At 39.9% G+C, this 17,281-nt stretch overlaps 1 protein-coding gene across 1 annotated transcript in view; it reads left to right on the top strand.

Moving 5' to 3' along the window:
• Positions 1-17,281, top strand: part of LOC126354525 (uncharacterized) — a 1,077,765-nt gene that overhangs the window by 561,748 nt on the left and 498,736 nt on the right. Inside the window, exon 3 of the mRNA XM_050004252.1 lies at positions 6,335-6,477. Coding sequence (XP_049860209.1) covers positions 6,335-6,477 — 143 coding nt within the window. The remainder of the gene's footprint in view (positions 1-6,334; positions 6,478-17,281) is intronic.

The raw sequence follows: 17,281 nt of genomic DNA, 5'->3' as shown, positions 1-17,281 counted from the left end.
CACATTAACATGTATAAATAACTGAATAATGGAAGGAGATTATTCAGAATATGAACATATAGATAGAACAACAATTGCTATGGACCTAGCTGCCTAGTTTGACAAAATGCGGGATTTCATATCAGTAACGATTCTAATTACTCTGAACCTAAATGAAGGCAGAAGTTGCTACACATTTGCGTCATTAGCAGTGTGGATATTTCACTTATTTAATATGTTTTCGTACTTCATGATTTGAAAATTAGTAATTGGGTATATGTTTGCGTATGGGCACCGACAGCAAAGTTTTAAAATTGCTGGTGACAGTAATTAGCACAGTTTTTATTAAACTAATTAGCTCGTTAACTCTGATAGCCAAAGGAATGTAAAATACTAATATTAAGTTAGAAAAACAGTGTGTCAATATTTTAGATTTTCAGATACTTTTCACATGTCATAAAAATAACCACTGGAGATATTTGTGAAAAAAAATTGCAGGAAGGGAAAACATAACAAGGGGAAATATCGAATCTGCTTCTTCACAGCTGTTAACGCTGCTTTTATTATAACTGGGAGGAAGCGACGTTCGGAGTCTGAGGGAGGCCGAATTAACGAATACACTTGACTTCGGATTGGATACTTTCTTTCAGCTACGATCAGCCGAATGACGTCAGGTGGCCTCGGGGTAGATTATAATTTCATTCAGGCAAGAGTGAGCAGAAGACTAAAGTGAGACGATGCTGTTGTATATCTAATACATTTTGCTAGTTCTGCACAATCAGGTCAGCATCAAAATTGAAATTTTGTCATTCTAATTCGAGTCAGATATTTTCATAACCATGTCTCTTGTGATAGATTGATACACTTACTCCCATACAATCCTGAAACTTGTATCATTTCCAAGATGACACTCCATACAGCTTCTACCTATTAAAATTTGATATCCAGGAAATATTGTAAGGAGCTTTCAAAAACAAACGAGCCAGAGGCATAATTACAGAAACAGTACATGTATGTTAGAAGTTATGAACCAGGCTGTTGAGACACTTCTCCCACTGTGACCCAAGGTGGTGAATGGCTTTCTCAAAATTCCCGGGGCTGCGATGTTAACCAGTTCCGCATGTACAGCTGGACGTCGTCGTCCGAGGTGAATCGTTTGCCTTTCAGAGTCTTTTTAAGGGGCCAAAAATGGCGTAATCACAGGGAGAGGGGTACGTAGTGTGTGCAGGGTGGTCGAGAACCTTGATAGGTTGCAGGGCACTCTCACGTCTGATTCGGTGTACGTAATACGATCTACTGACGTCATACATTGTGATGAAATGGCGGGCAGCAGTTTATGGTCTTGTTTGCATGCTCTAGGGAAGAAATACAGTAGGCTTTACCTGCTTTCAAAGGAACAGGATGCCAGGTTAAACGACTGCACTAAAAACACGGCGTTGGTGGGCCGACAAAGCTCGTTTTCCTCTCTGGAACGATGAGGAGACATTTCCAGACAGGCGCATGCAGCGGTTACATTGTGCAAACCACATTAGCTTGGCGACAGACCGGGGGCTGATACCCAGTTATACGGCCTAGCTCCGAAAATTCACCGACAGCGCATTGTAGGCCGAGAATAAGTCAGAGGATAGGCCATTGCTAGCGAGCAAGCCTCCAAAAGAAATGTAAATGTTCTGCAAATCTCCGTGGGACAGGGAATCTGGCTTCCAGACGTCCAGACTCTGTTTCAAAAGATGTTTGTGAGAGCATGAAGCTTTTACGAGTTGGTGGCAGTTCTTTGCAAACTTTGAAATGGACGCAACAGGGGAGGTAACAAGCTGTTTATGGAGGGCTGTGCCTTCACCCTGTGTTGTGTTAGCAAAAGACACGGCAAATGCGTGGGAAAGAGGCCGCGAAACTGAATTTTTCCGTTTCTGCCAATTAACTTTCAAGTCTCTGATTGGCCAAATCGGTTTGCAGTGCTAAGACCATTCTCTGAGCTTAGATTGCCAGGCGCCAGCTCGTGATTGGCTAGTGTGAAAGTGAGGGAAGTCAAAAAAGAGAAACGTGCTCTTGGAACTGAGCTGAGGGGAAGTTGTGAGAAAGGAAGAAAGGGCACCTTGGCACAAGTCTCTCGTATGGGCGCTCCGCTAGTAAAAAACTGCAGGTCCCTACATAAACTGTGAGACTTGTGTTCTTCGCTAGTGTTCGACTTAGAGCATGTGGCAGTCACCTTCTCAACCGTCAGGGGTACTGCTTATATCATCACGGTCTCAACAAGTGACGCGTGGGAATACTTATTTGTCTTGAGTCGGCCGTCTAAACATTTGACGTATTCCGACATGCACAGTCGTAGCACGGAGTCAAATTGGTTTGGCAGACCAGCAAACAGGTCCACCTGCACACTGGACTCCATCGGGGTTTCAGAGGCTCCTAGGGAAGTACCTTTGTTCTGAATTAACCGAACGTGAGACCGCGAACTTGAATTTCTCTGGAACGCGCATTTAAACAACCTGTTTCCGCCGTCCATGACTTAAGTCGCTAAACGCATCGTTGTGTGCCGCCTTGACAAGCAGGATGGTAAAGTATTCGCTGGTACGAAAGTAGGGTTACAATATATACTTCTTAGCACCCTGTTCTTTCGAACCATAATTTTCCTCTTTTTTGTATTGTAGAATACAGATGCCTGGTGGTGGCGTAGTTTGATGCCATAACCTGGATTCACGTGTATGAAGTAAGATAAAGCGACTAGCATTGGTGTCGTGTGTCGATCACCACCATATCACATTGTCCACCATAGAACCCCTTGTAGTAACGGTTTTGTTAAATAAATATATTTTGTATGATGTTTCTTTAGTAATTTTGTTGCCTAATCATGTACGAGATCAATAAATCGATTGTGAATTAGACTACAACTCCTCGCTGAGTTCTGATTAACAGATCTTTCGCATTTTCATGGCTGTCTAGATCTGAAACATAATGAGTCGCCTTTTCATTTGGTGTCCACTGCCTGGGTCTCTTACTTCATTAACATTAATCTTCTTTCAACCTCCCCTGTCAATTTCTGCAGGAGTGCCGCGACTGTGTTTGTCTATGAGGCTTTGCATTGTCGAGAAGCAGAATTATCTTAAGGGTGAGATTTCTCGGTCATTTCTCATATTTTGTCCCCTTAAAAACGTTGTGAGGGGCAAACGATTCACCTCGGATGACGACGTCCAGCTGTATGTGCAGAACCGGTTCACATCGCAGCCCCGGTAATGTGATGAGACAGCCATTCACCACCTTGTGTCACAGTGGGACAAGCGACTTAGTAGCCAGGATCAATATTTGTAAAATACAGGAACTGGTTTCTGTAATTATGCCTCCGGCTCGTTTCTTTTTAATTGCCCCTTGGACAAATATGATAATTTACTTATTCTATGTTTTAAAATTCGTATAAATGCAGATATTTTTATATGCAGTGCCTAAATATCTACATACATCGCTGTTCTGGTTGTTGTTCCCTGCTTTGAACAGTATACTCACAAACATAAGATTTTTGGTTCTAAATCGTGTCTTATTGTCATTGATACCATTTCATTGTGGAGGAGTATAAACAGCAAATTACGCATGCGATATTGCAGTACCTGTACTGTTCAGAAGTATGATGCAAAGTTCCTTCGGACATGCAGGCGATGCGGCTACTATAGTCGTTATGAAATACGTACAACGAAATCGAAGTTGCGAATATGGACAGCCATCAGTTGTATAGTGGAATGACGACAGTGAAAATTTGTGTCAGACTCGGACTGGAGCCCTGGAACATCGCAACCATGTTTTACTATTAGTCTGTCCGAGCACGACTCACCACCAGACTCAAACCTTCCATGTATCGTCATCCACTTGTAGTACTCGGACACCGTAGTGGCAAGAGGACCGTTCGCGGTAAGTGGGAAAGCAACGTTCGAGTTCCGGGCCGGCACGAATTTTCATTGTAGTCATTCCACTGTGCAGCTAATGGCTGTTCGTCTTCATAAGTTCGAATACATTTCACATATAAATTATAAATAGTAAAAACGATGTACACATAAAAATCATTCTGAATATGGTCTTGTTCACACACGTAGCGTTAAGAGCCTTTTTAGTGCAAGAAATATAGTACGAATGCACGTATGTACAAATATTTGCAACACATATTATAGACATCATGGATATATGTTAAAGTATACAATTACGTATATTTTTAAGATCAGGAGATGACAGTTCTATCTGTCAAATCCAGTCGTCAGTAATAAATACTAATTGACGTGATTTTGGCCATAAAAATTTACATTCGAGTTGTGGCAACGTTTCTTGCCATAAACAAGATCATTTCCGGAATCGAAGTACTTGACCACGCTGTACTGTTTTGGAGGGAGAAGTGAACAACCCATTTGTCCTGTCAGGTGCTAGTAACACGGGGCTATTGAAATCCTGCAGGCTTTGAAGAAGATACTCTTGATCCCAAAGATATCATAGTCACATAGAAGTGATGGGACCCTGGTCATATTGAGCAACATCACGAAATGATAAACTGCAATCTCAATAGGATTTAATGTTCCCGCCGTAGAATTACAATTCGTGCTACTTCCCATTTCTCCCTCTTACACCCATCACAACACGATTTTCTCATATACAAACAAGATAAAAATGCGATTTCTGGGTGTGAAGCGCACCAGATAAGCTTGCGTCACACACAGAGACTGTAGATTGCGTTACAACTGTCTACTTTGCGTTGTTGCTTTAAAAAGTTACTAATCTCTTTTTTAAAAAGCATTCTAATCGTAAGCTGTTTATTTGTGTCAATACGCATCTATTGGTTTCGTTTATTAGCCATCATCCTGGATGTATGGTCCAAAAAAGTTAGTTGACAGCATCCCATATTCCTTTGAAGCTGAACATTAACGACTTTGTTGTTGTTTTTGTTGTTGTGGTCTTCGGTCCAGAGACTGGTTTAATGCAGCTCTCTTAGCTACTCTATCCTGTGCAAGCTTCATCATCTCCCAGTACCTACTGCAACCTACATCCTTCTGAATCTGCTTAGTGCATTCATTTCTTGGTCTCCCTCTACGACTTTCACCCTACACTCTGCCCTCGAATGCTAAATTGGTGATCCGTTGATGGACCATGTGGTTCTAGGCGCTACAGTCTGGAATAGCGCGACCGCTACGTTCGCAGGTTCGAATCCTGCCTCGAGCACGGATGTGTGTGATCTACAACTACATCTGCATCTACATCTACATGATTACTCTGCAATTCATATTTAAGTGTTTGGCAGAGGGTTCATCGAACCACAATCATACTATCTCCCTACCATCCCACTCCCGAACAGAGCACGAGAAAAACGAACACCTAAATATTTCTGTTGAAGCTCTGATTTCTCTTACTTTATTTTGATGGTCATTGATACCTATGTACGTTGGGCTCAACAAAATATTTTCGCATTCGGAAGAGAAAATTTCGTAAATAGATCTCGCCGCGACGAAAAACGTCTTTCCTTTAATGACTTCCATCCCAACTCGCGTAGCACATCTGCCACACTATATCCCCTATTAAGTGATAATACTGTCCTTTTTTGCAGCCTCTCGATGTCCTCCGTCAATCCCACCTGGTAAGGATCCCACAACGCGTAGCAATATTCTAACAGAGGACGAACGAGTGTAGTGTAAGCTGTCTCCATAGTGGACTTGTTGCATCTTCTAAGTGTCCAGCCAATGAAGCGCAACCTGAGGCTCGCTTTCCCCACAATATTATCTATGTGGTCCTTCCAACTGAAGTTGTTCGTAATTTTAACACCCTGGTACTTAGTTGAATTGACAACTATGAGAATTGTACTTTTTATCGAGTAATAGAATTCCAACGGATTTCTTTCGGAACTCATGTGGATCATCTCACACTTTTCGTTATTTAGCGTCAACTGCCACCTGACACACCATACAGCAATCTTTTCTAAATCGCTTTGCAAATCATACTGGTCTTCTGGAGACCTTAATAGACGGTAAATTACAGCATCATCTGGGAACAACCTAAGAGAACTGCTCAGATTGCCACCCAGGTCATTTATATCGATCAGGAACAGCAGAGGTCCCAGGACGCTTCCCTGGGGAACACCTGATATCACTTCAATTTTACTCGATGATTTGCCGTCTATTACTTAGATCAGTTAGCTTGAAGTCATTCTAAGTACTAGGGGACTGATGACCTCAGCAGTGAAGTCCCATAGTGCTCAGAGCCATTTGAACCATTTTTGTATAAACAGCAGACGTAATTTTTCTTAGAATACTGAGGATAACATCTCCTGTAAAACAGGTGGGGTTTTGCTGAGATGCCTGTGCTGACGTGTCGTGTTGCTTGTGTGCAGGCCCCACGACGCGGATGGAGCACCTGCATCACCATCACGACTGGGGCCCCCACGTGGAGAGCTCCGAGGGGGGCAACGTCAGCGTGCGAGTTGGTCAGACGGCCACCCTCGACTGCCGTGTGCAGCTGCTCCACGACAAGACGGTCAGTGCTCTGATCTCTGTGTGAAGCGTGCTTAACAGTGAGCCTGAATCATGTTGGCTATTCGCAACAACTTCTTTCATACGCGCGGAAGGGCATTGCTCGACAGTTCGCTGTTTTCCAACACTATCGTATTTCTGACGGCCTGCAATGCATGGCTGGTTGTCACATTAGCTCTTACTTGTCAAGCTTCGTATATCTCACGCAGATCAGTGAACGTGCCTTGCGAGAATCAGAGGTCTTGCCGCGAATTCCGGTTAACGAGAAGCGTTGCCTGGCTGAAGCAGCATTCTGACGCTATATTCTGTTTAGTTTGTCCCTACATTTGGCTACATTTGGGACATTGGTTTTGCGGATTTAATCATCAATTTCATTATTATAGGGTAAGCTCCCTACATGCCCTTGGTTAAAGCCTCGCCTTCCACTCCAATTTCACTTAAGTTTCTTGAAGGAAGTATTGTTTTTCACATGCATTAATTCCACACGCCGCATGGTTATTGAAATTGGAACACAGCGATCCTTTGTGTTACGTTCAGAAACAAGGACGCTGGTAGCTACCTATATCTGGTTGTCCATCTCTCTTAGGCTTTTGTAGCAATTAGTCTTTTTTTTTTGGTGTTGTAAAACGAGAGATGTTTGATGACATTTTACTCAAATAAGGACTGTCTATCCTATAACTAGAGTTAATGTGTACTGGATGACTTCTGAAACGGGTTCAATGTGTTTAGCGGCCGCTGTGGCCGATGAGTTCTAGGCGCTTCAGTCTGGAACCGCGCTGCTGCTACGGTCGCAGTTTCGAATCCTGCCTCTGGCACGGATGTGTGTGATGTCCTTAGGTTACTTAGGTTTAAGTACTTCTAAGATTAGGGGACTGATGACCTCAGATGTTAAGTCCCATAGTGCTTAAAGCCATTTGAACCATCAATAATAAAATCTCCCTATTTTCACTACGACGTGACGTAGATATGTTTATTAACGATTAGTGCTAGAATCAGTAATTTTAGAACCTACGGAAATCTACTGTTGTCGGAAGTCAGATTTATTTACAATCTCCTTTTCTGAACGAAGATCTATCATTCTGCGTGAAGAGCCCAACGTGTACCTGTAGCACAACAGAGTGCGATAGATCTAATTAAATTTAGGTAGTAGTCCAGGACTCCTCTGGTAGTATACGTAATGTTGTTAGCACCATTCACAATGCAGTACACTCATTGTTTGTTATAAATGGTTGATTTGCTTGGTTCGCGAATCAAGGCACTAGATTACCTTTATACTTTGCGCTGTGAAGAGTTTCATAAATTGTGGGTGGTGGAAACAAGAGGAAACGGCGTTAATACGTTATTAATGTAGATGCTTACATAAGTGAAATAGTTAAACGGCGTCGTGCGGACGAAAAGAATATAATGATAATAGTGGTAGTGTCCAGCAGGACAAACTGGTCCCAGATGCAGCTGTAAGAGAGACTGTTTTCCTGATAGAGGTGAGGTACAAGAGAATCAAATTTTATATAGATTCAACTGTTTAAAAACAACAATAAGAAAGACCTCTGTTCGCAAGGTATAACAGAACATCATACTGTACAGAGGAAACGTCCAGGTAAAGCAAACAGTTTGGCAAAGCGTAGTTTTAGCGTCACATACTATACTATCATCAACAAATCAAAAGCGGAAGTGCATCAGAAAGCTTTTATTAGTTTACATGATTTAAAGTGTGATGGAAGTCAATAAATGGTACAAATGGCTCTGAACAGTATGGGACTTAACATCTGAGGTCATTAGTCCCCTGGAACTTAGAACTACTTAAACCTAAATAACCTAAGGACATCACACACATCCATGCCCTAGGCAGGATTAGAACCTGTGACGGTAGCGGTAGAGCTGTTTCAGACTGAAGCGCCTAGAACCGCTCGGCCAAACCCGCCGGCTGTGATGGAAGAATTCGCCATCTAACGGAAGTACTGCTTTCTGGTAAACCTCCAAGAGACCAGCTTGGGAAAAATTTTACCGCACATGTGAAGTCTACTGGCATTAAAATGCATATCTAAAGTCATACCCAATAACTGCTTACAAAACAGTGTCACTATACCGTGAAAGAGTCACAGTAACTGGACGGAAGACTGTCTGTGAAAATCATGTTCGACCTGGTCAAAGTTAAGCACCCACACATTAAAGTAATTTATCTGTAGCATGCTAAACATTTTAAAGAAGACTTAGATATAAAATTTGGGCTACCACATTAGTGCTCACCTTTGACTACACGTAAAATGTAAGTTTCCCAGTTGCTCCAGTACAAGAGTTACTTTACTGTTGTCATTTGAAGCTTAACGTATTTGAAATTCACAACATAAAGACTGAAACTAGCAATATCTACATCTACATCGAATGCTAAGCGATAAAAGGCCAGGTCAGATAAAAATTTTCATTACACACTACATCAATGATAATCGGTCGAAAAACATTACTGAACTCCATCTATTCCCCGGTGCTTGCGGGAAGAAAGACATTAACCTGACGATTGTGCGAGCTCCCCTAACTCAGGAAACATACCTTTTGAGAGTACTGAGCAGTTATCCCTGTAGAGAGACATTCTTTCCTATCAAACCACCATGGTTTCTGGGTATTAAAGAGATTAATAAGAAAGCATGACAGAAAATATCATCCAAAACAGGTGTGCTATTTAATGATACGAATCAAGTTCCAAACTTAAATATACCGTTAGAATGGCAGATATTGACGATACAAGACATTTCAGAGAGTGGTTGCCTGACTTGTATAAGGAGAATGTAATCCTTACAGAATGTGTCAGTCTTCCACGGCGCCAGAAACCCATTTCCAGATATTAATTTTCAGGCATTCCAAATACTTGTGCATATTACTGGGTAAAGTTATTGTATCTGATTGTACCAATTGTTTGGTGCAATACACATTCTAACTGAAAACCACTAGAATTAGTTATCCAGTAGGCCTTTTATCCAACAGAGTCTATAAGAACGTAAACTGATGAAGTAAAATTTGCTGATATTGCGAAGACACTTATGTATTTGCCTGAGGACTAAAAAGAGTACTATCGAAATCTTGCAGAAAATTTACACTAATTTGGTCATGTACAGAAAACTGTCTTAGTCCACACATTCCATTGGTAATATTGCGTAGCGTCATTACCATCAATACTCTTGAAGAAAATACAAAGAACAGAAAAAATGACGTAATACATACTCTTCGAATTATATTAGTTTAAATTTGCTAGTATAAGTTAGTTACCTTCCATGTTTTGTTAACTTCGGTGTATTTTAACGTTCAGAGGCTTGTGTTTTATGTAGGACTAAAAATTATAGCAGCCTACATTTAGAATCCATAGTATAACAATTTTAAAAGCGACGGAATTCCTGTAATTTTAATAATTTATTGCTATTTTGAAACTACAAATTGTTGGTTACAGCCCTTTGTCATCAAACACGTAGAAAAAAAATTTGATTTTCTTATTCTCTCATCCGCAGTCGGTTGTTATCGTTTCCTGAACTTTTTTCATTTCTGAACTAACTCCGTTTCTAAAATTACTGATTCACCTGCTTTCTCATAACCCTTGATGCCGTTTACCGACACGTCTGCAATAGGAAATACTTACTCGTTTTACCTTCCTGTATTATTCTTCTGTCATATGAAACAGTTTCAGCTCTGTGTTGCAGTTTCAGGGTTACTGCAGTGGGGTCGGTAACAACGTCTTCAGATCACTTTTTTTACTTAATTTAGTCGATAGTCAATAGGCACAAAGAGTTCATCTGTCTGCATACATAGCTTCAGATCGTACAAATAGCAAAAACATTGGCACTGTCCAAGTCTACGTCAATAATGGGAACTCAATACATGAAGCATTCATTAGCTTTCCAGAATTCCGTGTTAATATCATTTAACGTGTTCCCGTCTGAAACACATAGGTGAAATATACGTTGGGCTTGCGAAAGTTAAGTTGTTTGACACTGGATCTTTCCAGTGTGTGTTACCACAGCCTCCTGCCTGACCTCAATCCAGACTCTTATTTCGTCCATACTCGTTAGATTCGTAATTAGTTTGGAAATGGCAGTACAGAGGTGTTTCAAATGTCTTCGAATGACAAAGATGGCGTCACCTCGACGCCTTTATTTTTACTGATCTATTTCGTATACACAGACAGGGCTAGATGAGTTTTTTAGAATCTCAGATTGCGAGTTCATTTTGATTTTGTAACAAATTTCTATAAGAATGTCATCATGCGTGAGCAGCGACATGTTCCTTAATTCTACGACCTGCAACGCATGTATGAAAAACAGTGTGTGGTGTAAACGTTTTGTCCTGGTTTCCTGATATTGTATCGAAATATGATAAGTATGCTTTTGTGATAGGTATTCTTTTTTCACAAAAGAGGTTATGTCATCTCTCCTGCTTTTAGAGTCAGAGACCGCAGATTAAACAAAATACCTCATGGACATTTACGCATGCTCTTCTTGGTAGATTCGCCATTATTAGACTGATCTGAAGTAATCTGGTAACGTCGACACACAAATTCTGCTTTACATTTGTACTCAAATGACTATTGTGCGCTTGTGTACTTCTACATAACTCAATAAGTATAAATATTTCAGGTCTTTCATGTGAATCACTTATGATCTGTTAAGGTACATATTATGCTGGAAGTTTAAAAATATGAAAATCATTACTTAAAAACTGCTAGTGTTGGAAGGAATCAGGATACATTTTCGTAAAGAGCGTTAAAAAGCCACTCTAATTGACGTACTTTCATTTAAGAAGCCGAAACATATCGGACCTGCGTTATTACTGCGGATTTGTCTGTTCTCCCCACTAGTCACCTAATAGAAGAAATTTGGTTTCCTTGAAGCATCATCATATCAAAGAAACTTCATGTAAGACTACTGTAGGTTTTAAAAATTTTGCAGAAATGTGGACGACATTCCTATATTTTGCCACGTTCTCCTCCACAATGTTTGAATCCTCAGTCCTAAAGCGCCAGTAGTCTCTCCTGGGCAAAGGTAAATCGTCGGCAGTGGTTTTACATAAAGTATTATAGCATATTGAGCTGTATAATAGTGGATTACTTGGCTTCTACTTTGTGGTTGACGGGAACTACTTTCACCCTCCGTGTCCAGGGTCCTGTTATAGGTCGAATGGTACTGGCAACTTAATAGAGAAGATACGAATGAAAAACAAAAACAACAATAAATCAACTGACATCGACGAATGAGAACTTTGGACTTATCTTTTTGACCGTAAGATTTAATTACGATTCCTTCTTGGAACGTTTTCTGCAGGGATTTCATGGACGGTGTAGGTACAATCGAGTCTTGGAAATTTATTTCCAATCACAAATTTTCCCTCCCCTTTGCTTTCTACGCCTTTTATCAAGACATGAATAAAACCAGAGTAATTAGCATTATTTCTGTGTATTTGCAGTGTAAGGAATTACTCTGAGATAAAAGGCTCATACCTCGACCACCGCGCTGTAGTAAATAATTTTTTTTTGTAAGCACATGGCCATGTGGAGGTTCCACTTCCCTTGATTTCTGCCGAAGCACTGCGTATACCGTAAATTTGGTCGGAAGCGGTAATGACAAGTAGGCGCGGTCCTTTTGTAACTTCATGAGAGATACCGCTCCAGGGTTCCAGCGTCGTGCTTTCAAAGCAACGAGAAAGCAGGTGGGCGGCGTGGTAAACACAATCAACTTCGAGGAAGCCAGCGGCACCGCACAATAAACACAGATGCAGTGTTTACCGTAGGGCTTAACAACGTTTGCCTCCCCGAACTGTTACTATCTTCTGCAACAGCAACAGTACACCCCCACAAATCAATGAAGGACAACGAAAGGCTTTGACTCGAGGCATAAGCCTCCTAGCTCACTAGTACTACGTAAAATGCATGGTAAAACTTCTTTCGTAATGACGATACACACTGCGTACGTGCTCCATAAGATGTTTCTGAATCCCTTCAGAGATATTCAAGCGTTAACGTAGGAATAATTTGAAGGATAGCAGGGCAAAAATTTTCGAAAACTATATGCAGTAGCTCAACTGCGTAAAGGGCTAAAAGATCTCGGTGTGTCTCAAATGTTCGGGTGAGACAGTGACTTTTATGGGATTAGAGTTGAAGGTGCTTAACTGTAAATTGCAGGTGGTACTATGTATCTCCGAGAGAGAGGTATAAAGTTTATATTTTCTGGAAAAAAATAGATTTTCGTAATAATGGTTTTTGTTTGTTTGCAAGGACAGGTCTACAGATCTGGTATACGTATATATAACCCGATCCATACTACAGTACCACGGTACGGGAGAATCAAAAACGAAATGGCTCATTGACATAGTGCGGTATACTGCGGTTCTTAGTTTTCTACATTTTAAGAGAAACGGGACTGCAAAAATTCGTGATGAATTGATGCATATGCATGGTACGATTCAGTCATCCAGCGTTTGGATAGTGCAATCGCATCCAGATTAGTTAAAGAAATGTGATTGGTATACACTTTTGACGTTGTGTCAGTTTGTGGCAGATATGCAATCTGTATTATTCTTGAAGAATGAAGATTGAGAGCAATTTTTTTTTTAAATTATACTGTGACCGTTTCCGTCACATAGTGATGACGCATTAAGTTAAATGTGACAGGGAACATCAACATGTCACAAACAAAATAAAACACATTTAAAACATATAATTTTTGCTGATGTCCGAACATACACTAACAGCCTGCCATCACATTGGCGAATTAACTAGGATAATATTTTCTCACATAAGAAAATACACAGTTGTTTACATAGTGGTATCCGATAATCGATAAATTTCGCTACATGTGCCATACTGCAATTAAGTTGTCTCTACAATCCAACACGAATTACGTGATATGTCAAATCGCAACTTTAATTTGACATTATGTTTTGAAAATATTCAGTGTCATATGCTAAAAACTAAACAATGAAATGTACATTGTCATCATTACACGTGGACTTATAATAAAATGACATACATAAGATTACAATAAACATATTTCAGATTATATATATATATATATATATATATATATATATATATATATATATATATATCGATATTTGAATTGACAATTAATCGAATGGGTCAACTTTCCCAGTGGGTCTGTGATAGTGAGTAAGATCATTGTGATGCGGAATACATTGGTCTGCAGTCGGATACTTCTGTTTTGTTTAACAGAAATTTATAACTGTAGATGAGGCTAGAGCATTAAGCTTGCAACGTGCAGTGGGCTCTGCTTATGTTCTGTCACGTTCTTATCTGAAAAGTAACCCTTTCAGAAACAATAACCGCAAAATTACCTTCATCACCCTAACTGCTGCAGTTTTGCTCCCTACAAATTTACTTAAATCTTTAAAACTTAATGCTCGTTATTAATGGCGAAACACGTTGATTCCACGTCTTTAGATGTGGGACTGCGACTTTATGTCCTAAACAACTAGGCTTAAGCGTTTCAGATCTCATGCCACTTTCCATTGTTGCCATTTGTCCAGCGATCTTTTCGTGTCTCCACTTCAGTCACCGATCGAATGTCACCAACTAAGTGTAGCCGCTCATCTACGAGCATTCAGTTAGCTCTTGAACAACTCTCTCTGTCATAAACAGAATACAACATCATAACCTTGAGACTATGTATTAATTTAGGATTAACTTTGAAACAAATTAAATACAGTCCTAGAATAATTATGAAAGCAAGAGAAAGGATAAATACGTTGGAACTCGCTAGTACGAAGGAATAAAACCAAGACGCTACAGTATTAAATAAACTACACTTAATTACATTCCTTTACATCAAATAAATTAACGAAAAACATTGTTAACTGCAAAGATTATTGCAACCGGGCACAACATGCTCCCTCGGTCTCATATTGTGCTAACACCAGCCGCTCTCCATATCGTGAATATTCTGGCTATAATTTTTAGAGGAATTTCTAAACCTAAAGCCGATTATACATGTAACAACAAACACAATGACTTCACATTACCACATGCAACCCTGAGCTTGATATTGTATTATACAAATGTAATAACTATAATTAATTTAACATTATTATAAATAAGAGGGCTTTAAAGCCCAACTGAAATAAAATATACACAGTGTTAGTTATTGCCGCCGCAGAACTACTCAGCAGTTACTTTACTTCAAAAAGGCCTGCTCTCTAGCAACAACCGGCCAATAACAACCAATTAGTGAACGGTTGCAGCTATAATCTAATGTGCTAGTGTTCCTTAAACATCCATAGTTGACTCAACAGAAATTATCGACAGCATTTTTAAGTACTATCGATCTATCAACTGTCGATAGTTTTGTGAGGGTATTTAAAATGAAAAATAGCTTCCTAAGAATTATTATTGCTTTAAATACAGCAATAAAAGATATGCGAATTTTGTTTTATGAAAAGTAAGGTTTTTAAATTCTTATCCTTTACTCTGTTGCTTAAAATACAACGTTAAAAGATACACATAAAATGTTTTATTTCTTCTCCTTTAGTCTGTTGCCTTTTTAAGTAATTATTTATCCTGTCTTAAAGAAAAACCCTCTCCGCAGCAACGGAAGTCGCTCGACACGACAAAAATTTTATGGCCATTACATGCAACACACCATTAGATTTTGCACTATATTCTGATACACAAGCATGCTTATCTATTACAGGTGTTTGAAAATATTGCTGCAGTCAATTATGTAATCACTGACTTGTGTAACGACATCGATGTTGCGCTGTTACTAAAAAGTACATCATCTGATTTCATACGGGTATCAGTAGATGTATTAGCACTGGTCATGGATGCTTCTGTTTCAGATACAGTTCTTGTAATTGATGGGATGATAGCAGCGTACTCGTTCTGAAGTAGTTGTGCAGCGTTCTTTGCTCTTGAAATGTCCTATAACAAATTTTTTAACCTAGAATCTAATAATGTCACAAGCATATTAAAAGTCAGTGCGTTAAATGGTTTCACTCTTAATGGATTTAATCAAGTAATCCAGAACACTCCGTGTTTCATTAGTTGTTAAAGTGCTTTATAAGTCTGAAAACCATTCAGTAATACCTCGTATAAGAGGGTATAAATAAGGAAGCAGTGGCGTATGAGTATTCTAAGATTGTTGCTGTTGCTACTCAAATAACTTAAAGAAGTTCTATTGTCTCCAGTATAGCTCAGTAATTTTCTGCTCTGAGGGTAGGCAGTGCTTTAGAACTTTCATTGATCGCAATCTCAAGCTCAGTTCGTACTTCCAAAATTCTTTTGAGCGTGTTGCATAAGGTGTTCTATCGAGTAGCCACCTCTTGCAAAAGTCTGATTTCTTTTTTGTTTGCTTTTTTTTTAGCATTGCGCAGTTTGTCACTGACTAGTACAGAGTTAGGAAGAAAAGTAACAATAGCCTCTGTTTTCAATAATATTTTGGAACATTTTTCTGCTTTGAAACACTATTGTACTGTTAAGTTGATGCAGTGGGCAAAACAGGTGAATGTAGAATGCTTAAGATTTAGGCAGCTTTTTCGTAACTGCAGCATTGTTGTAACCACTGTTACTGTCTCAGCACGGATATTGTATTCTAGTGAGACTAGACTTATGACCTGAAAAAATGCAGTGTTAAAGTGGATTGCCATTACATCCGAAATTTTGCACAATATTGTCAAAAACATTCTTTTTTTCAACGTCTTATTAGATGAAAAACTACTTTCATATAGGATCACTCCAAAAGAAATGCAAACCATTTTTGTATAAATCCATCTTTTATTCTACATGTTTGAAAGTTTTACAGTGTGTAGACACATCCTCTAGCAATAATATATTCATTTCTCCACCTAATTTCGATCCATCTCAACTGCTTTACGCCATCTTGGTACCAGCGCCTGTATACCCGCAAAGTAAATGTCGGGACCAAACTGTTGGAGCCACTGTTTGGCAGCGTGAACAAGCGAGTCATCATCTCCAAACCTTGTTTTACGAAGAGAGTCTTTCAGTTTCCCAAAGAGATGATAGTCACAAGGAGCCAGGTCAGGAATGTAAGGCGGGTGTTTCAGTGCTGTCCATCCCAGTTTTGTTATCACTTCCATGGATTTTTGACTGACATGTGGCTGTGCATTATCGTGCAAGAGCAAAACATCCTGCTTTTGCCCATATGGTTCTACACGACTAAGTCGAGCTTGAAGTTTCTTCAGTGTCGTCACATATGCATCACAATTTATTGTAGTTACACTTGCCATAATGTCCACAAGCAAGAGTCCTTGGGAATCGAAAAATACAGCCATAACTTTTCCAGCAGAAGGCGTGGTTTTGAATTTTCTTTCCTGGATGAATTTGCTTGATGACACTCCATTGATTGCCTCCTCGTCTCTGGTGAAAAATTATTGTGCCATATTTCATCACATGTCACAATTCTTCCAAGAAATTCATCTCCACCACTCTCGTACTGTTCCAAAATCTCGCTGCATGCCGTTTTTCGTGTTTCTTTGTGAGCCACTGTCAACATGATGGGAACCCACTTGGAACAAACCTGTTTTAAATCCAACACTTCCAGTATTCTGCAAACACTTCCTTCCCCTATGCCAACGTAGCATGACAATTAGTTCACTGTGATGCGTCTGTCAGCAGTCACCAATTCGTTAACTCTCTGCACATCGTCTGGAGTGTGTGCAGTACGAGGCCTGCCGCTGCGAGGACAGTCCTCAATATTGCCGTGCCCGCTTTCATCATGGAACCTGCTTGCCCACTGACTAACTGTACTGCGATCGATAGCAGCATCTCCATACACCTTTTTCAACCTCTTGTGGAT

This window comes from Schistocerca gregaria, chromosome 3 (assembly GCF_023897955.1).
Source record: "Schistocerca gregaria isolate iqSchGreg1 chromosome 3, iqSchGreg1.2, whole genome shotgun sequence".
Lineage (NCBI taxonomy): Eukaryota > Metazoa > Arthropoda > Insecta > Orthoptera > Acrididae > Schistocerca > Schistocerca gregaria.
The sequence above is the reverse complement of the archived record's forward strand: the minus strand, read 5'-3'. Positions and strand labels throughout refer to the sequence as shown.